The 21,121-nt window shown below is 42.7% G+C and overlaps 1 protein-coding gene across 4 annotated transcripts; it reads right to left on the reverse strand.

The window, feature by feature from the left end:
* Positions 1 to 2,664: 2,664 nt before the first annotated feature.
* Positions 2,665 to 14,572, reverse strand: LOC127374519 (sodium/hydrogen exchanger 9B2-like). 4 transcript variants are annotated; one of them, XM_051419940.1, is made up of 17 exons: positions 14,447 to 14,572; positions 13,428 to 13,517; positions 11,278 to 11,343; positions 9,365 to 9,412; positions 9,063 to 9,152; positions 6,622 to 6,721; positions 6,225 to 6,395; positions 5,996 to 6,138; positions 5,772 to 5,899; positions 5,562 to 5,643; positions 4,755 to 4,848; positions 4,576 to 4,682; positions 4,351 to 4,500; positions 4,159 to 4,267; positions 3,942 to 4,078; positions 3,058 to 3,225; positions 2,665 to 2,934 (listed from the first exon to the last, which is right to left on the reverse strand). In XM_051419940.1, the coding sequence occupies exons 2-17, from the start codon at positions 13,458 to 13,460 to the stop codon at positions 2,860 to 2,862; spliced, it is 1,701 nt and encodes a 566-aa protein (XP_051275900.1). In that variant the 5' UTR covers positions 13,461 to 13,517; positions 14,447 to 14,572; the 3' UTR covers positions 2,665 to 2,859. The 4 variants fall into 4 exon arrangements, with proteins under 4 accessions (XP_051275900.1, XP_051275898.1, XP_051275899.1 ...); XM_051419938.1 differs by lacking the exon at positions 14,447 to 14,572 and having other exon boundaries at positions 2,665 to 2,931; positions 13,428 to 13,541; XM_051419939.1 differs by lacking the exons at positions 9,365 to 9,412; positions 14,447 to 14,572 and having other exon boundaries at positions 13,428 to 13,540.
* Between the last annotated feature and the right edge of the window lie 6,549 nt (positions 14,573 to 21,121).

A 21,121-nucleotide genomic window follows, 5' to 3' on the forward strand; every position in this document is an offset into this window, starting at 1 on the left:
ATTAGTTACTCAGCAAAGTAACTAACGTTATTTTTATGGTCTATAATTACATTCTATAACATCTTCTATAACGTTAAAGATGTTTATAATCACTGAATAAAGAATAAAACACTATATACAGTATTTTAGAACATTTGGTATTTATTTGAACTCAATAGATTGCAGCCGGCCATATGCATAGAAATAAAAATATATACAAAATAAATATTGAAAATAAAATTCACACATGTTACATAAACATTCTTGCCTTTAACTTCAGTAAGCGAGTAGTAGTGTCGGTACTTCCAGTTTGATATCGCTACCCTTGAATTTCCCTAGCTCGTCGCCATTGTCTCTGTCTTGGCATCGCCGTTAGTAAACGCCGTTAGTAACGTCGTTATACTTAAACGCCGTTATACTTAAACGCCGTTACTCCCAACACTGGTCAGGATACTGGTTGAGTGATCATATTGGGATCTGAGACTGCTTATTTTCTGTGACCTTGTTCAGACTTGAGTGGGTATGTTTGATGAACTTTGTGTTTTGTCTCATAGTGGCGTTTCACACTGGCACTTTTAATCAGCGCCGCGGTCTCTGAACATGAGACACACTGGTTATGTGCTCCCAGTGGGAAGAATGAATGTGAATGAATCTGTCCATTAAAAGCTCCATTTTCTATCCACTTTTCTCTTCTTAGAGAGCGCCATAAATCTTCTGTTGTCTCTCGCTCACTCATCTCTCCGTTTCCTCTCCATGTATCTGTGACTTCTCTTTCTGTCTGTCTCTCCTCTCTCATCGCTCTCATCTCTGTATTCAGTCGCACTGTTTAAACAGATTTGATTGGCTGAGCAGCATCACGTGGGATGGCTTAACTAGCATGCGATTGGTCTGTGAGCTTCCTGATCTGCTAAACAAATACCGTAAAGACTAGAAAAGCTGTGCTGGTTAAAATAGAAGCTCCCCATCAAAATTTAGAATCCTCAATAATTAATTGATTATAGGTCTGGGTCCGCATAGGACGGTGTCTGGGTCCAGACTCGCCTGTTAGCGACCTCTGCCCTAGAAAGTTCATGAAGATCTTCCTGGCACTCTACTTCAGACCAAAGCAATGGATCAGGCTAGATTCGCGTTGGCCCCACCCACTGAGTTTGATGGGTGAGTTTGACAGTTTTAAGTAATTCATGAAGCACTGCAACACAGGACCATGAAATGTAAATGTAAATAGGGAAATAATTATATATGTATTTTACATTAAATGAATCGGTATTTGAATTAATTAATGACACATTTAAGTAATTATTTAATGGTGTATTTATTTATTTAATTGTGGCACTTTCAGTCCTCCATAACTAGACAGCTGACTGGGAAATACTGTATTAATGAATGATCAGATTACTTTGTACACTCTCTGTGAATCAACTGTAACTCTGTAATTCGTTTTTTTCTGACAACTTGCAAACGTATTACTACGTTAAGTTAGTTGTTACCTGAAAGCAGGTTTTAACTTAACAGGTAAACCTTTGTGGTAGTGTTGAGTAAATGATTCAGAAGCTCCAATCATTCTATAGTTGGGTTTCTGTATGTATGTGGGAGCCAATAAGAAGGGGTCTGAGCTCCTGTGAAAGCAGTAAAATCATAAATCTATGGAGGCCGCTCAAATATTACAAACAATGTTTTTAAATTTTTAACTATTCTAATCACAAATAATGCATTTTTCAGTTGAATTACTATTATTTCATTTGTATTGACCGCTTGCTTTCTATTGGATTTACGACCTGCAAAAACCAATGCATCCTCCCACCAGTGGAGCACTACATAGAGTACTGTGCGTTCTCGCTTTGAGTGATGGCAGTTAGCATATTTCAGGCTGGTTGCAATGTATGTCCGAGACTCCCACAAAGCTCAGATTATAACTCGAACCCTGTCTATAGTACTTCTGTTACTGGAATAAAACTCCCACATACACGTACTAGTGTTACTGCAGCTACTGCAATAACAGCAATGTTAGAGTCTCTAGAGTGTCCGACCCTACGGTTACTTGGCTGCACTGTGGTCTGAGGAGGAAGAAATGAAAACGTATGATACTAGTTACAGACAGGAAACACTCGAAGGCAGATCTCTACTGAAGATCGTATCACAGTGTAGTCTGTCACATAATGACACTTTTAATTCTGTTTCCTCTTTATTGAAAATGTGTTTTTGCACTTGTTTTACGTCACATTGCTGTAAAAATGTCCTGTGAAGAATTCATTTTCAAAAACATGGCTTGTGTCTGCCTGTCTCCTCTCTCACCCTGATCAATGCTTTTATCATATCCACAACTGACCACTGCGATGACATTTGTTTCATCCAAAGTCCTGAATAACTCAATCCAATTATACCCAGAATTATGCTGCTCGCCTTCTCCTTAACTACCCCCTACCCCTCGAGACTGTCCACGTTCAAATCACTAATCACAACCCATCTTTTCAGAAGTCATTGACTGTTGTGTGTTGTATATTAGCTAACAATGAATGTAGATGATCTAGCTAACTAGCTAGCTAATGATTACTATAGATTAGTTAGCTAGCATTTTGCTGACATTAGTTAAGATGTGACTGTATATACTGTTCGTTGTTCCAACTTTGGTTGACTTTTCAACATGGACATGACATGAAATACTAAAAAAAACTAAATCAAGTGTAATAATTTTTTACTTATTTTTATTCTATTGATACAGTAAATATCTCTTAGTGTCTAACTTTATTATGTTATGTTTTATACAAACTAACTGACCTAACTGACTTCTTGTAGTCGTAGCAGTAAATGACACAAGTGGTGAGTTTTCTTGTTTTAATATTAAATCATATAATTGTATCCATCATAGGATCACAGTCACATTCACAGAAGGTTCACAGTTTCTCTGACCAATCCTGTTGCTGGTTGGAGCTGTGGCTCCGCCTTCTGCATCACCTGCTGAGAAAAAGATCAAAAGTGTCAGTAAATATATGATCTATCTATCGATCTATAAGGGTAGGGTTAAGGGAGGGTCCTCACAAGTATAGATAGACAAATGTGTGGTGTGTGCAGAACTGTGACCTGCTGCTTCAGCAGACGTGGTCCTGCCAGTCCGATACCCAGAGCTCCGATAGGCGCTGTGGTCAGGATGGCTAACACAGCTAACGTTAGCACATCCAAACCGAACTTAATTGAGGTCTCATCCCCCTCCTCCCTCGCCATGTCCAACGCCTTGGAGCCAATAGCAGCCTGACACAAGATAAACAGATAAACACATGTTGGACAAACAACTGAAAGCCTATGAGCATGGAGATTCATGTAGTCTCTGAGGAGGTTCTGCAGATCCTTTATACGGTTCTAGAGGTAACTTAATAAATGGGAAGCGGTGCTAGTGGTCCCTAGGTGGCTCTAGGTGTCCTTTGGGTGGTTCTAGGTATCTTTTATACGGTTCTAGGGGTCTAATAATGGGGGTGTAATGTTAAAAGGAGTACGGTCTAGACCTGCTCTATTTAAAAAGTGTCCTGAGATAACTTCTGTTATGAATTGCCGCTATACAAATAAAATGGAATTTAAACAATTTAATTAATAGGAGGTTTTAGGGTTCACTTAAGTGGATTTTAAGGTCACAGATCAGGTTTTAGAGGTTCCAGCAGTCCATAAGGAGGTTCTACAGGTCCATTGGGTTAGTTTCGACATTACATTTACATCAATTAAAGGCTCCTAGAAATCAAAGAGGTTTTAGGAGTAATTTAATTGGTTCTTCTTCTGGTCCCTGATGAGGTTTTAGGGGCCTTTGAAAAGGTTCTAGAGGTCCTTTGGGTTGTAAGTCATCCTTTAAAGGCTTCTTGTGGTCACAGAGGAGGTTTTAGGGGTCATTCAGGTGGTTCTTGTTAGTGATGAGGTTCTTTATCGCTGTGGTACACACACACACACACACACACACACACACACACACACACACACACCTGTATGGTGGCTTTAGGCAGCCAGGCCACAGAGATGAAGAATTTCTCCTTCAGATTGAATCCTCCGAAATGAACCAGCTGGAATGTGACAAGCAGGCGGATCACCAGACCGATGCTGATACAAGCCATACCCAAACCTGAACACAGAGAGCCAACAAAGAGAATGTAAAATATGTGTTTGGTTAAGGTTATGGTTCTTGGTTGTTTTGGTGCTTACCCACTGTACTGGGGCTGAGGGTTGCTATGGTGATCTCTGCTCCAATCAGACCAAAGAGCAGCGGCTGGAACACATCCCACGACCGGCCCACCATGGCTGCCACCGGGGCCTGGACATACAGATGAACATTAAACTGTACCAGTCCAGAATCAGTTGTGTGAACAGGGGTCTAATCCAGATTAAAGTTGTTACCTTGTCAGCCCTCCAGCCTAGAGCAGCCAGAAAGGCCAGCACCAGCGTACAGAGACCACCTGCTCCGGCAAAACCAATAACATGACTGAAGAAGATAGAAAATATGGACAGACCCAACAACATGAGAGTCCTCCTTAGGACAAGGTCCTCCTGCAGGGAGACAGAATAAGTTAATTCAATCACATTTAAAGTTTATAAGAACACAAAATCCAACCACAGTCTCACCTGGTCTTTGCTGGGGAAGCATTGCAAGAACAGACCCAGGATCAGCCCGGCTATGACCCCTCCCACCACCCCCAGCAGACCCTTTAGTATGTTCATCCACGTAGAACCTGCAGGGCAAACACAGCATGAAAGAACAGAACAAAGTGGAACCGAAAGAAACAGAATAAAATAACACAGACCTGTAGAGAATGCCATTCCCAGACAGGTAGAGAACCCGGTTATGGCCAGAACACCCTCAAAACTCCCAGCAGCCATCAGCAGGGTGGGGATCCCCTGAACAACACAGACCAGTAGTAGAACTTTAATAGAACATCACAGAATTACATTAATTAAGTTATTAGAGTCTAGTGGTAACTGAAGAGGTTCTACATTTCCTTTAAGAGGTTCTGGTCGGCCTTCATGACATCAATGACAAGGAACACTGAATCTGTTCTTGATGCTTGCGGTGGAACGACATCCTTCAAACACATATTATTCATTATTCATCATTTACAAAGAAGGTTCTAAAAGACCTTTATGTAGTTCTAGTGGTCATTGAGGGGGTTCTAATGGTCACTAAGCATAGTTCAAAGCTATTAATTTAAAGGCTTTGGGAAGTCTTTGTCGTCATTTGAGGTTCTGAGGGTCTTTTAGGAGATTCTTGTTGTCATTAAGGGGATTCTAGCAGTTCTTTAGGTGTATATATTTATAGTTACTAAGGAAGTGTTCTTTCAGGAAGTTCTTAGGGTGGTTCTAGTAGTCATTAAGAAGGTTTTAAGGGTTCTATAGGAGGTTTTGGATGGTTATAGAGGCTCTTTAGAAGGTCTTTATGATCACTGAAACGGTTTAATGGCTTTAGGAGGTTCTTGTCATCACTGAAAGGGGTCGGGCGCTCAAGTTTTACTGGTCATCAAAGAGGTTCTTGTGGCCAGTGAGAAGGTTCTGTGAGTCTTACAGGTGGTTCTGGTGTTTCTTGATCACAGTAATGTTTGAAGCTGATGGTTTACCTTCTCCACTCCGTATCCTTCTCTCTGCAGGAGCAACATGGAGGGAACAACAACTGCCGGAGACACTGCAGCCAGGACAAAACTACACACACACACACACACACACACACACACAGACACAGTCACTGTATTGATTTTCAGTACAGTCTCACAGATACAGAAAGCTGTTTTTTCCATGTATCTATTCATGATGAAGTGTGTGTGTGTTACCCCAGTACGAAGCACCAGACCCACGGCAGACCCAGCAGGAAGTGAGAAACCACAGCAACGATGCAGGCCTCCACCACACAGGGGCCGATTGCGAGACGCACACACACCGCCTTCAGACGCCTCAGCGCCTGCACACACACATTTCATTATGAGGTACGTGCAGTTTATTTAACTCTGTGTGTGTGTGTGTGTGTGTGTGTGTGTGTGTGTGTGGGCACACTCACCGATGGGTTGAGACCCAGTCCGGCTCTGGTCAGGATGATTGCGAGGGCGATTTTCCTCAGAGCTGCAGACCAGTGAGTGTCGATGTAGATGGCGTCCGTTATGTAGGGAATATTACGCAGCAGCAGGCCAGCCAGCAGCATACCTACAGGATGTTCAGACATTTAAAACGGCACTCAGTCGTGATCAAGTTTTATAATAGTTAGAGTTAGGGGTCAGGATGGGTCGCACCAATCAGTGGAGGGAAGCGGGGCAGCGTGGGCAGTTGGATCATTCCCACCAGCTGCCCTCCCACCACGGCGCAAATGAAGAGGATGACGATGCCAAATAGGTTCCCTCCAGGTAAACACTGACTTCCTGTGATGGACCAAACGACTCCGAACAGCAGTGCGAACAGACACACTGCACACACACACACACACACACACACACACACACACACACACAGGTTAATACACACAGTCTCTACAGCGTTCACCTGTTGGAGCTGACAAACGGCAGCCATTTTATGTTTGACGTTTTGCTGATGATGTTTTTATGTTAGTAGTTCAACTGATGGACCGTGTGTGTATTAATGTATTAACACACACACAGACACACACACACACACACACACACACTCAGGTACCTTTAGTGATGACCAAGTTGAAGAGTCCATGAGGTTGAGGACATCTGTCCTTCAGGCTGATACAAGACGAACAGCAGGAGGACGAGTCGGACGCTGCCATCTTCATCCAAACACACACACACACACACACACACACACATACAAGCACACACACAGTATGTATATTTATATATGTACACGTACAGAGAGAGTTCTTCCCCTCTATTCAAATATACAGTAATATGCCATAAAATGTGATTAGTGGGTTAGCTGGCTAACTCCAGACCTTATGAAACTTTAATCAATGCAGATGCAGATCATCATGCTGTTCAGACCAGGATGAGACCAGGATCAGAGCAGGATGAGACCAGGATCAGAGCAGGATGAGACCAGGATCAGAGCACTTTACTGGATCAATGATCCTCCTGTGTACTGTCTCAGTTTGTGGCCCTTAGCTCCAGTGAGAGGAAGTCTTATTGCAGCAGCACACAGAGATACTTCCTGTTTCAGCATTAGAGGAAGATCTGCCACACTCCTACTGACTCATAACTCACTCAAATGTAAACAGCCCGCGCACACACACACACACACACACACACACACACACACACACACACACGATGCACACTGCAGATACTCGTCCATAAATCACAGTAAAACTGGTTGCAGAACCTGCCTGAGAAATATCATGTTTTTAACTTTTCTGCAGTATCACAGTGATCCAGTGACAGTTGTCTGTACATCTGTGAGTTCACTGCAAACAGGAGCTGCTGACACATAATTCAGCTACTTTTAAATTCGACAAAATGTAAACAAATTCAGAGAAACACGGCAGCACCATACAGCCGGGTGGTAAACGTGGTGGAGACCAGAGGAGCTGTTAAAGCAGCAGATTATCAGCTGTCCACATACTTGTTTTTGCTATGTTTCTTACCTATTATTAATATTTTTAGCGCCTTTGACTGCGTTTTTGCCCTCCTGAACATATACGAAAACTCAATTTTATTTGGCAAAGTGGTCAGGCCTGGTGAAAATCTTTATATTCTAGGCGTCACTTTCAGGTAGGCCACTAGGTGGCACTACTATCATAAAAAGTGCGTTTAGGTTAATAACTTCTGCATAGTTTGTCGCTCATTCAAAATCCTTAAATCCACGCGTTCAGTGAATAGAGCTGAATCTTCCCATATAGACCACGCCCACTTCCGGCTATAATTTTTTTTCGTTAGAGCGCGAAATGTCCTTAAACTACTTTTTAGTGTTCCTCCTACACGCCGGGACTGTCCTAATAAAAATTGATTCAAAGAATCTTAATATTTCAAAAAGTAAGCACGTTATTAAATTAGCACTTTCTGTAAATTTTTCATCAAAAAAGGAAGTGGACCATTTCTCCACATTAATATGTCGGATTGACACCAAGCTTGGGTCCATAGTTCCCCATGTCTTCGTTAGGCATCGTGCACAATTTCAGTCCATCGCCACAAGGTGGTGCTCTCTAAAATGAAGAAGTTTATATCTCTGCAACGGCACGTGTGATTAAAATTAAACTTGGTATGATGCTTGCCCATGGCTCCCTGAGGCTTGCCAAAAAATGTGTCAACAATCCACCACTAGGTGGCGCTCTGGTGGCATGGTAAATCACTGTGCGGAGACCGTAATAGTTATGACTATGAAATTCATAGAGCACGTGTAGAGTGGTGCCTGAAGCTCACATACCAAAAATCGTACCCATACCCTAAACCCCACAGGAAATCGGCCATTTTCATTTTCATTTTCACTTTTGGCAAACTTTTCGCGTTGTATTTGAACGAACTCCTCCTAGGGAATTTATCGGATGTACTTAAAAATTGGTCAGTACAGTCGAAAAATGGTGCTGATTAAAAGTTGTGCTATTTGAGACTGTACGTCAAACTGCGTGCCACTGACAACTTGTCGAATTCAGCCAATTCACCATAAAACACTGCTTCTAACTTCAGTGTGCAATGTCCAATCTCCAATAAACTTCATATATTCTGAAACAGTCTCGCCCTGAACACGTCCTCATAACTTCAGCGTACGTCGTCCAATCTCAATGAAACTTTTGTTTGATAACACTCCCGCCCTGAACATGTCTACATGACAATATTCAGACATAGTGATAGCGCCACCTACTGGCAACAGGAAGTAAGTGCTGCGTGGTGATTTTGAGCTGATTTATGTGACATCTTCATGTCGTGGTCCGCATGTGTTACGACTGCATGTGACGCGGCCACAGCACATCCCCGAGTTGCTTGGAGTGTGAGGTCCTGCCCAACGCTGCTTGCAGCTTTAATTAATGTCTGTGATTGGTTGTTTCTTACAAACTGGATTAACACACATGATGGTGTGACCATACCGACCCTCGTTTCTATTAATAGCTGACCTTTGTGTGTGTGTATGTGTGTGTGTGTGTGTGTGTGTGTGTGTGTGTGTTGACAAACACTCACCCCAGCGGGGTCGTCCAGTTCGACCGTCTTCCTCCGCTGCAGGACGGTGATCTCTCTCTCCTCCTGACTGACCTGAACTTTACTCCCTCGCTTCACCACAGACAGGTGTGTGTGTGTGTGAAAGAGAGAGAGACAGAGAGAGACAGAGAGAGAGAGAGAGACACAGAGAAAGTGTTTAAAATAGTCATTAAAAAAGAGACATGAGTGTGTTAAAAGAGAGAGAGAGAGAGAGACATAGACAGTGAGGACCAATTTCAGTTCTGGACCATTGTAGTCAGTGTGTAAACTATACCACAGCTCACTTTTTCAACTTTTGAGAGTGGTGGGGGGGTCAGCAGTCGGTCAGCTGACTATAAAACAGAGACATTGATAATGGTGATTCACAGACTGGATGGGACTCGGAACATTTATTCAATATATATTATATTCTTTATTAAAGTGAATTACGCACAAATCATATATCAGTAGTAGCTTAAGTTTACTCCTAATCCATGATAATGAAGAAAAATAGAAATGCATGGCAAAAACAGCATATTGTACGTATTTAAGAGACCCCAAAATGTAACAAATCATGTTTCAGCTCATGTCTTATTAAGAGGAGCCGAGCTGCCCCTGTAGTTCACACCCAGATCGTAGTGAGGGCGTCACTGCAGAGTACAGTAACAGCACTGACCATTTATTACGTTTTGATTTATAAAGCGATACTTGGTAAACCTCCAGCAGATCTCTGTAACCTGCTCTGTCTCTTGTAGTTTGTCTTTTCTTTCTAATACATCCGGTTCTGACAGATGTTCTCACTGTGCATCATGGGTATGGAGTAATGTGCAAGAATTAATTGATTATTGACAACCTAACACTGATCTTGGATGTAGTAGGACTATATAAAGTTACTAAGTAATGTGTTACAGACTGGACAACATGTCCCCATAAACCACAATGTCCTCACTTGCCAAGTGTAAAGTCAAATTCAGTCACACACACAGCCAGATTACATTATATAGATACATACTTTATGATAATCTTAATTGTTAAAGTTAAATTAGGTAAGATTTCTAATATCACACACACACAATGACTGCGCATTCCTTGTTTTTTCCCACCCTCCTTCGTTTGTCCTTCTTTTTTTCCCAGTCATCATTCTCTCTCTCGCCGTCTCCCTCTGTCATTAATAAACAAGATTTATTGTTGCATCAGTAATCATTAAACCAGCAGATACACTCACACACCTCTTACACACACTCACATGATGGAAAATTTTCTCAGCCGTTGTTGAACTTTACTTGATCTTAAATAAACTCTCAACCTTCTGACCTTTCCTCTAGCGCCACCCTCAGGACAAACGTATTACTCCACCAGTGGACAGACCTGAAGATAAATCATCAGAAACTTTATGAGCAGCTTCAGTTTGTCAAAATCTTTCAGTTCAGACTGCAGACACTCAGTCTGCTGAGTCAGCGTTTCCTAACTCTGCTTTAACCTTCAGTGTGTGTTTGTGTGTGTGTGTGTGTGTGTGTGTGTGTGTGAGTCTGTGTGTGTGAGCAGATATAGGTTATGATTCACTAATCATCCTGTAAAACATCAGAAGACACGTACAACCAGCCAATCAGAGCAGCAGTTCGGATTACTTCACCAGTTAGTGCCGCCAGACCTCCTCCAGCCCGATTTTGCTATAAATATAATAAATAAATAATAATTTCCTCAACATTAAATGAGCAGAATGAAACCTTAAATATTATCTGAACCCACAAAACCAAGTTTTTCACCTGAAAGCGTGTATATGGGTATTTAGTGGTAGGACATTTTAGAGCAGAGTATTTACAGATTGTGCAATAAAAATGCATAAATAGCGCCCTCTACTGGCTGAAACCCGAGCATTGCAATTTACCCTTTCTAAGCCCCGCCCCTTCTTTGCTCCAATAACAGTTGAGCTTTCTCCTTTTCTCCACTTGAATATGCTGCATGCTAGGCTAATCTATGTTGAGAAGATAACCACAGTTTGAAGATGATTAAAAGATAAGAGACAAATATATATATACATCTTAAATTAGCTAACTGTAGACATAATGCTTCAATAGTTAGTAAGCTATTTAGATCTGAAAGCTCATGTGAGCACAATACTAGCTAACCAGCTAGTTAAAATCCATCAGGTGGTGGATGGGGCTACACATCTGGATCACAGGTTTCATTAAGAGACGTGAAGACAAACAGTTGGTACCTCAGCTTGTTTCTGTCCATCGTCACTCGTCCGCAAGTAGCGCTTGGTAGATTCTTCGTCCATCATCTGAAACAAACACGCAAATTTGTACTATACTTGTGAGGACGCTGATTTACAAACTTAAACTGAATCTAATTCTGCGCACACAAACACGCTGTGTCTTTTGTATTTAATTAGGAAACCAATACAAGATATTGTAGTTTAGATAGCAGCTACCAGCTAGCCCAGTGACAGTACACTGCTCTCCAGAAGGCCCAACGTCAGCTTCGCATTTCACAAAACCTTCAGCTCTGACAAAACTAGGTAGCATTACCTCTGGCTAACGCTTAACAAGCTACAAGATCAAATGTACAATAATAATGTGCAAAAAGTGCAAAAAATGATTGTCTATGTTTGAGTCCGATTACTGAGAGGGGGTGTCTGACTCTCTGAGGGAGGCATTGTAGAGTTTAATGACCACAAGCAGGAATGATTTCCTGTGGCGCTCTGTGGTGAGAGGAGTCCTCTGCTGGGCCAGTGTGTCGTAGAGAGGCTGAGAGACATTGTCCAAGATGGACTGAAGCCTGGACAGCATCCTCCTTTCTGCCACGGTCGTCAGGGTGTCCAGCTCTTCCCCCACGACATCACCGGCCCTCCTGATCAGTTTGTTTAGTCTGTTATTATCTGCTACCTTCAGCCTGTAGCTCACATACCAAAAATCGTGTTTGACGTGTTTGTAGCGCCCCCTACAGGATTTTAAAAAAAACAGCCCGGCGCCACGTTTCACCAATATGTATGAAACTTGGTAGGCACGTGTTATGTCCTGAGACCTACAGAAAAGCCTCTTGGACCCATACCCCAAACCCTCATGGGAAGTCGGCAATTTTCATTTTCATTTTCACTTTCGGCAAACTTTTCGCGTTGTATTTGAACGAACTCCTCCTAGGGAATTTATCAGATGTACTTAAAAATTGGTCAGTACAGACAAAAATGGTGCTGATTAAAAGTGGTGCTATTTAAGACTGTACGTTGAAGGGCGTATCTGTTGCGTGCCGTCAAAGTGGGCCATTTTGAATTCTGTGGTCATACAAACCAGATGAAAAGTTGAGCTATTTGTGACTGTACGTCAAACTGCGTGCCACTGACAACTTGTCGAATTCAGCCGATTCGCCATAAAACACTGCTTATAACTTCAGTGTGCAATGTCCAATCTCTACGGAGCCCCTAAAGGGACATGGGAAAAAAAAAAAAAAAAAACGTTTCTAGTGCGCACTAGATACTATCCATATTGTGGTGAATCAACACATGGCTAATTTTAATATTCAAATGAGTATTAAACTAATTTGTCTGTAAGTAAAAAATAAATGTAAATTAATCTGTAACATTTTTTGTTACAGTCCGCATTTAAATGCCTGTCCTCCTTTTGAGAAAATAACAAAAACAGTCCACCTTTTGACACATTATCTTGTTAGTTTAATACGTATTGGCTTAAAATGTGTGTCAAAATAAGTAATTTCATTGGTTACATTTTCGTGTTGTGACCTATTAACACATGGCTAATTTTAATATTTAAATGAGCCACGTGCTGATTCGCCACAACACTCGATCCATATCTAGTGCGCACTAGATACGGATCTAGTGAGCACAAGATACTATCTAGTGAGCACAAGATACTATCTAGTGCTCACTAGAAACGTTTCATTTTTTTTTTTTTTCATGTCCCTTTAGGGGCTCCGTAAATCTCCCATAAACTTCATATATTCTCTAACAGTCTCGCTCTGAACACGTCCTCATAACTTCAGCGTACGTCGTCCAATCTCAATGAAACTTCACGTTTGATAACAATCCCGCCCTGAACATGTCTACATGACAATATTCAGACATAGTGATAGCGCCACCTACTGGCAACAGGAAGTAAGTGCTGTGTGGCGATTTTGAGCTGATTTATGTGACATTTTCATGTCGTGGTCGACTGCACGTGACGCGGCTGCAGCATTCCCCGAGTTGCTTGGAGTGCGAGGTCCTGCCCAACGCTGCTTGCAGCTTTAATTAATGTCTGTGATTGGTTGTTTCTTACAAACTGGATTAACACACATGATGGTGTGACCACACCGACCCTCGTTTCTATTAATAGATGACCTTTGTGTGTGTGTGTGTTGACAAACACTCACCCCGTCGGTGTCGTCCAGTTCGTCCATCTTCATCCGCTGCAGGACGGTGATCTCTCTCTCCTCCTGACTGACCTGAACTTTACTCCCTCGCTTCACCACAGATAGGTGTGTGTGTGAGAGAGACAGAGAGAGAGAGAGAGAGAGAGTGTTTAAATTAGTCATTAAAAAAGAGACGAGTGTGTTAACAGAGAGAGAGAGAGAGACATAGACAGTGAATGAGGTTTTGCACCTTGTCCACAGCAGGCTGTGCTCTGATATGTGGGGGGGGGGGCTGTTGCTATCTTTGTGAGGACCAATTTCAGTTCTGGACCATTGTAGTCAGTGTGTAAACCATACCACAGCTCACTTTTTCAACTTTTGAGAGTGGTGGGGGGGTCAGCTGACTATAAAACAGAGACATTGATAATGGTGATTCACAGACTGGATGGGACTCGGAACATTTATTCAATATATATTATATTCTTTATTAAAGTGAATTACGCACAAATCATATATCAGTAGCAGCTTAAGTTTACTCCTAATCCATGATAATGAAGAAAAATAGAAATGCATGGCAATAACAGCATATTGTACGTATTTAAGAGACCCCAAAATGTAACAAATCATGTTTCAGCTCATGTCTTATTAAGAGGAGCCGAGCTGCCCCTCTAGTTCACACCCAGAGTAATGTGTTACAGACTGGACAACATGTCCCCATAAACCACAATGTCCTCACTTGCCAGGTGTAAAGTCAAATTCAGTCACTCACACAGCCAGATTACATTATATACACAATACTTTATGATAATCTTAATTTTTAAAGTTAAATTTACGTAAGATTTCCTCCTTCGTTTTCCCAGTCATCATTCTCTCTCTCGCCGTCTCCCTCTGTCATTAATAAACAAGATTTATTGTTGCATCAGTAATCATTAAACCAGCAGATACACTCACACACCTCTTACACACACTCACATGATGGAAAATTTTCTCAGCCGTTGTTGAACTTTACTTGATCTTAAATAAACTCTCAACCTTCTGACCTTTCCTGTAGCGCCACCCTCAGGACAAACGTATTACTCCACCAGTGGACAGACCCGAAGATAAATCATCAGAAACTTTATGAGCAGCTTCAGTTTGTCAAAATCTTTCAGTTCAGACTGCAGACACTCAGTCTGCTGAGTCAGCGTTTCCTAACTCTGCTTTAACCTTCAGTGTGTGTGTGTGTGTGTGTGTGTGTGTGTGTGTGTGTGTGTAAGTCTGTGTGTGTGTGTGTGTGTGTGTGAGTCTGTGTGTGTGAGCAGATATAGGTTATGATTCACTAATCATCCTGTAAAACATCAGAAGACACGTACAACCAGCCAATCAGAGCAGCAGTTCCGATTACTTCACCAGTTAGTGCCGCCAGACCTCCTCCAGCCCGATTTTGCTATAAATATAATAAATAAATAATAATTTCCTCAACATTAAATGAGCAGAATGAAACCTTAAATATTATCTGAACCCACAAAACCAAGTTTTTCACCTGAAAGCGTGTATATGGGTATTCAGTCGTAGGACATTTTAGAGCAGAGTATTTACAGATTGTGCAATAAAAATGCATAAATAGCGCCCTCTACTGGCTGAAACTTGGGCATTGCAATTGACTTGAAAAACTGTTTTATGATGCAATATTTAACCTTTGGTGGCTAATGTTAGCTGAGTTTAACCTATATACAAGATCAAATGTACAATAATAATGTGCAAGATTTGGACAAACGTCTCGCTAACAGTGACTGAAGTGGATGTTTTATGGCCACAACCAGAGACCAAGACCAGAGCTGAATTCTTACAATATCTGCGTGAAATCACACTGGATCCAAACACAGCAAACACATATCTGTTGTTATCTGAGGGGAACAGAAAAGCAACATTAATGAGAGAAAAACAGTCTTATTCTAGTCACCCAGACAGATTCACTGGATGTGGGCAGGTCCTGAGTAGAGAGAGTCTGACTGGACGTTGTTACTGGGAGGTGGAGTGGAGAGGTCATGGACTTTATGTAGCAGTCGCATACAAGAATATCAGCAGAGCAGGGAGCTGGTATGAAAGTGGATTTGGACGAAATGACAAATCTTGGGCATTGAGTTATTACAAAAACAGTTTTGACTTCATGTTCAATAATATCAAAACTCCTGTCTCAGGTCCTGAGTCCTCCAGAGTTGGAGTGTACCTGGATCACAGTGCAGGTATTCTGTCCTTCTACGGCATCTCTGAAACCATGACTCTCTTCCACAGAGTCCAGACCACATTCACTCAGCCTCTCTATGCTGGACTTTGGCTTAATTAATGTGGAATCACTGCTGACTTCTGTAAACTCAAATAGACAGAAGTAATTTAAGGGACAGTGGGTTATAGTCTGGCTTTTAATTGTTAAATCCTACTTTGTCTTCATGTTTGTTGCTGAGATCTGATTGTTGTGGCGTTTCTTCACTGCACAGAGATGTCAATCAAACATTGTGGGCGGTATATATCATATTTGTGTTGATGTATTTGTATGTTGTTGTTTCTCTTTCACTGCATACATCCTTAAATTTAAAGCACCAGACCTTCCTTTATTGTAGATAGTATTTTACATTGCTAAGGAAATCTGTAATTACATTTATTACATTATTTTAACATTACATTTTGCTAGAGGACATTTGTAGTTGTTGTCTAAATTGATGTACAAATGAGGAAATGTGAGGTGTTACACAAATGTAATCAACATGATCATAATCAAAAGTTAGTTTAAATTTAAAGTGTGAGCCGCTGTGACGTGGAAGAACTGCCTTTATGAGTGGAAGTGAAGCTGTGGCTAACTGTGGGGGGAAATTGAGACTCCTGTGAGGGTAAAGAGCAGCGGGTCGGTGACTTTGTGCTGATTCTATACTTAAATATCTCAGTGGTCCCTGAAGGCAACAGTCTGTGTCTTCATTTAGTCATGAATCAGAATGTGATAATAAAATTTCTTATAGATCAGCTGTGATTATGATAACATGCTCTTCTACTGCTACTACCTTTACTACGACTACTGTATGACTGCACATCATTTTTATTACAGTAATAATGATCAATATTATGTATCTGTTAGTTTGACCAAGTGGGCAGTGACATTAAAGAATAGTAGTTTCCCAACATGCTCTGTGTTGTGTTGCTGCTGTTTCTGTTGTGTTTGACTGGTCTCTGGTCCTCACTCAGAGGCCGAGGTGCGTTCACTGACCTGGTTCAATGATAACAGCAGTGATGACTGGTTGACTGATGTCTGTCTGTGTGTGTCTGGCTCCACCTGCTGTTTCTTATTTTAATTACAGAGGACAATCTACACTGAGTAACTTGTGCACTCTTTTTATTATTTACCTTCACTACAAAGAGTCTCTGTGATACAACATTGATATGGTGAGATACTGCAGTACTACTTCTTGTGAAATACTATCGGTACACTGCACCAAGTATCTATGTTTCTATTGCGCACATGCTCTAAATCTGTACTTGGACCCCCTTTCTATCATTGAGTAAACTAAGTGACATATTTTATGGATAATTCGTGTTATATTCAATGCATAACAGTAACAGTACAGAACAACTTATAAATGGTACAATAACCACAGTGAACACAATAACTGCAGGAAGTTTGGGTAAAATGAGCAGTTTGGAGGAATTTGGAGAAAAATATTTCCTTAATTTAAGAGTTCTTCTCAAATCCCCAAATAGCATTTTCAACCTGAGAGTTGATCTGAAAAATAATTGTAATCTCTTCTCTACCGTTTTTTCCTATGTGACCTGAATGCAGCATCAGGCTGTGAAAAAAATTAAAAATAGAGATAAATAAAGACAAGAAAAGATAAGAAAACTGTACAGAAGATGGGAGTGCATTAATGTAATGCATATACAGGGTGTGTTTAAGAGTCAGTGACAGTGGGGGATCCGGGCCTTGTTAATGATGCCAGCTGTAGACGGAAAGGTTGGTGGCGAAAGGTTTTGGTCCTGATGGACCGCAGCCTCCTGCCAGAGGGGAGAGGTTCAAAGAGTTTCTGACCGGGGTGGGAGGGGTCAGCCACAATCTTGCCTGCACGCTTCAGGGTCCTAGAGATGTACAGGTCCTGGAGGGATGGCAGGTTGCAGCTGATCACCTTCTCAGCAGATCGAATAATACGCTGCAGTCTGCCCTTGTCCTTGGCAGTGGCAGCAGCGTACCAGATGGTGATGGAAGAGGTGAGGATGGACTTGATGATGGCGGTGTAGAGGTGCACCATCATCGTCTTTGGCAGGTTGAACTTCCCCAGCTGCCGCAGGAAGTACATCCTCTGCTGGGCTTTCTTGGTGAGGGAGCTGATGTTTAGCTCCCACTTGAGGTCCTAGGTAATGATGGTACCCAGGAAGCGGAAGGACTCCACAGAGTCAACTGGGGAGTCACACAGGGTGATGGTGGCGGGTGGCACTGGGTTCTTTCTAAAGTCCACAACCATCTCCACTGTTTTTAGAGCATTTAGCTTCAGGTTATTCTGGCTGCACCAGGTCACTAGATGGTCAATCTCTTATCTGTAGACGGACTCATCTTCACCAGAGATGAGGCCAATGAGGTAGGTGTCATCTGCAGACTTCAGGAGCCTAACAGACTGGTGACTGGAGGTGCAGCAAGTTTGTATACAGGGAGAAGAGCAGAGGAGAAAGAACACAGCCTTGTGGGGATCCGGTGCTGATGGTCTGGGAGGCAGACACATTTTCCCCCAGCTTCACTTGTTGTTTCCTGTCAGAAAGGAAGTCTGTGATCCAACTGCAGGTGGAGTCAGGCACAGTGAGCTGGGAGAGCTTGTCCTGTAGCAGAGCTGGGACGATGGTGTTAAACGCAGAGCTCAAGTCCACAAACAGGATCATGGCATAGGTTCCTGGGGAGTCCAGATGCTGGAGGGTGAAGTGCAGGGCCATGTTAACTGCATCATCTACAGAGCTGTTGGCTCTGTAGGTGAACTGCAGGGGGTCCAGGAGTGGGTCCGTTATGGCTTTCAGGTGGGAAAGCACAAGGCGCTCAGAAGACTTCATGACCAGAGAGGTGAGGGCAACAGGTCTGTAGTCATTGAGTCCTGTGGCTTTTTTGGGGACATGGATGATGGTGGATGACTTGAAGCAGGCTGGCACATGACATGTCTCCAATGAGGTGTTGAAGATGTCCGTGAACACCAGAGACGGCTGGGCAGCACAGTGCTTCAGGGTGGATGGAGAGACAGAGGGCCTGTCCTCACGAATACGTTTTTCACGAATCCGGATAAATACTTTATGGCCTCGCATCCAGACGGATACGGCATTTTTTGAAAATGGGTCTCAGAGTGGGAAAATCCGAAAACGCCGGATTGCCCGGAGTCGTCAGGACGGTGAAGCGGATTTTTCCCAAAACGATGACGTATTAGCCCCGCCTCTCTAGCCTTTAACCTCAGCCGTCGCCGCTAAACGCGTCATAACAACAACAACAATGGCGTACTACTACTACTTGTTAGTAAACAGCGCATGCCTCTAAAAAAGTCTGTTGACGTCCCTCTCTTGGAGGCAGAGAGTCGTCACTGTGTTGGAGGAGGAGGGATTCACAGAGGTGTGAAGTTGTTGAGTGGCCCTGGCTCCTGATGGCTGGGGGGGGGACTGGTGAGGTGGGGCTGTTGAGGGGTGTCACGGGGGATGGTGTCAAGACTGCTCCTTTGTCTGTCGAAGCGGCAGTAGAACCCATTCCGCTCGTTTGCCAGGCGCAAGTCGTTGATGGAGTGGGGGGTTTTAGGCTTGTTGATGGTTATCAGTCTGAGCCCCCTCCAGACAGAACCAGAGTCGTTGGCTGAGAACTGATGTTTGAGTTTCTGAGAGTACTGTCGTTTAGCTTCTCTCACCGCCTTGCTAAACTTGTTCTTTGACTCCTTAAACTTATCCTCGTCCCCACTCCCCAACGCTTGCTCCTTCTGCAACCGTAACTGTCTGAGTTTGGCTGTGAACCAGGGTTTGTCATTGTTATAACTCACCCTGGTGCATGCACAGAAGTCCTCACAGAAGCTGATATATGATGTCACAGCATCTGTGTACTCGTCCAGACTTTCAGTAGCAGTCCTGAACACATCCCAGTCCGTAGAGTCCAAACACGCCTGGAGATCCTCCGCAGCTTCACTGGTCCACTGTTGTGATGTCCTCACAACAGGTTTACAGAGCTTTAATTTCTGCCTTTATGAAGGAATCCGGTGGACCATGACGTGGTCAGAGAGGCCCAGTGCGGCGCGGGGGACGGCGTGATAAGCTCTGCTAACTGTAGTGTAACAGTGATCCAGTATGTTCTTCTCTCTGGTCGGGCATTTAATAAACTGTTTGTATTTAGGAAGTGACTGGCTGAGGTTTCCTTTGTTAAAGTGACCAAGGAAAGTAACTAAGGAGTCCGGGTTAGTCCGTTCCACACACAGTATCTGGTCGGCAAGCGTGCACTGTGCCTCCTGCCAATGGCCTGTGGTGGAATGTAAACACCAACCAGAATGAATGAAACAAACTCATGGGAGGAGTAAAAAGGTTTGCAGTTTATGATAAAATATTCCAGATTAGAAGAGCAGTGCTGTTGGATCACTGTCACATCATTGCACCAGCTACTGTTGGTATAAAAACAGATACGTCTACCCTTTGTTTTGCCGGAGAGTTACGTGTCACAATCCACTCTGAGGAGTTGGAAGCCTGCCAGCTGCAGCGCAGAGTCCGGTATCGATCCACAGAGTCCGGTATCGATCCACAGAGTCCGGTATCAATCCACAGAGATCGGTATCGTTACACCTAGCCACGTCTCCGTGAAGCATAAAACAGAGGATGAAGAAAAGTCACTGTTTTCTCCAGTTGTAGCTGAAGTTTGTCCATTTTGTTGCAAAGTGAACGCGCTGGCAGAGACGCACAAGCGCACCGGTACGTTTTCCTCTCCTCCTGCGTGAGCAAGGAGGCACACCTTGACCACAATGTCCGATAATTCCACGGAAGAAAGCAGAAAAGTGAGAAAGAGATCAGCTGGAGTTGCTCCCCTGATGTTTGTGAGCTCTTCTCTAGTGAAAGAGCTCTGGGTATCACAGCCCAAAACTGAATTAACACACAAAACAAGAAAAAACAAAGCGCACCAACACACCGAGGCGACAGTCAGTGGCGCCATAGCTTAGCTATGTTGGGGATGTAATGGAGGTTTAACCCACCTCAACTCACTTTGTCTCCAACATGTTTATAGGCTGATAAAAAGCTTGATAATAAAAGTGCATTATGTCATAAAAGTGCAGATACAATCTCTGTGTGGCTTCTTTAACCCTCGAGGAACCTTGGGGGACCAAACGTACATTCTGCTTATTTGATTTTTTTGATTCTCAATATCTCAGTCAGTTTAAGGGCTAATTGTGTGAAACTTGGCCAGGATTTGTTGTTTATTATTATTTTTAAAATTCCATGACCCCCTTTATTACCACATATTTTTGATATACTGTAATCCTGACATATTATTACGCTTTTCCCATTAATACCAAATAAATCTAAGCTGCTACCTTCAAAATTCAGGGACAACAGATTTTAAGTGTGATGACCCCTGCAAACCACCAGGGGCAGCAGAGCTTCATCACATAAAGTTTCAATGGAGGCCTGGTTCTCTTACCTTGCTAAATGCATGGCAATAAAAAAGCTGAACACCATAAAAATGGTCTCAGCCCGTTCAA

This window comes from Dicentrarchus labrax, unplaced genomic scaffold, assembly GCF_905237075.1.
Source record: "Dicentrarchus labrax unplaced genomic scaffold, dlabrax2021, whole genome shotgun sequence".
NCBI classification, from domain to species: Eukaryota; Metazoa; Chordata; class Actinopteri; family Moronidae; genus Dicentrarchus; species Dicentrarchus labrax.

Bases quoted from the DNA above. Each gene is read 5' to 3' on its own strand.
- LOC127374519 (XM_051419940.1), bottom strand. From the start codon at position 13,460: ATGAAGATGGACGAACTGGACGACACCGACGGG. The intron at 5,900-5,995 runs GTGAGTGTGCCC...GTGTGTGTGCAG, and splicing joins GACTGGGTCTCAACCCATCG to GCGCTGAGGCGTCTGAAGGC. The intron at 4,079-4,158 runs GTAAGCACCAAA...CTCTGTGTTCAG, and splicing joins CCTCAGCCCCAGTACAGTGG to GTTTGGGTATGGCTTGTATC.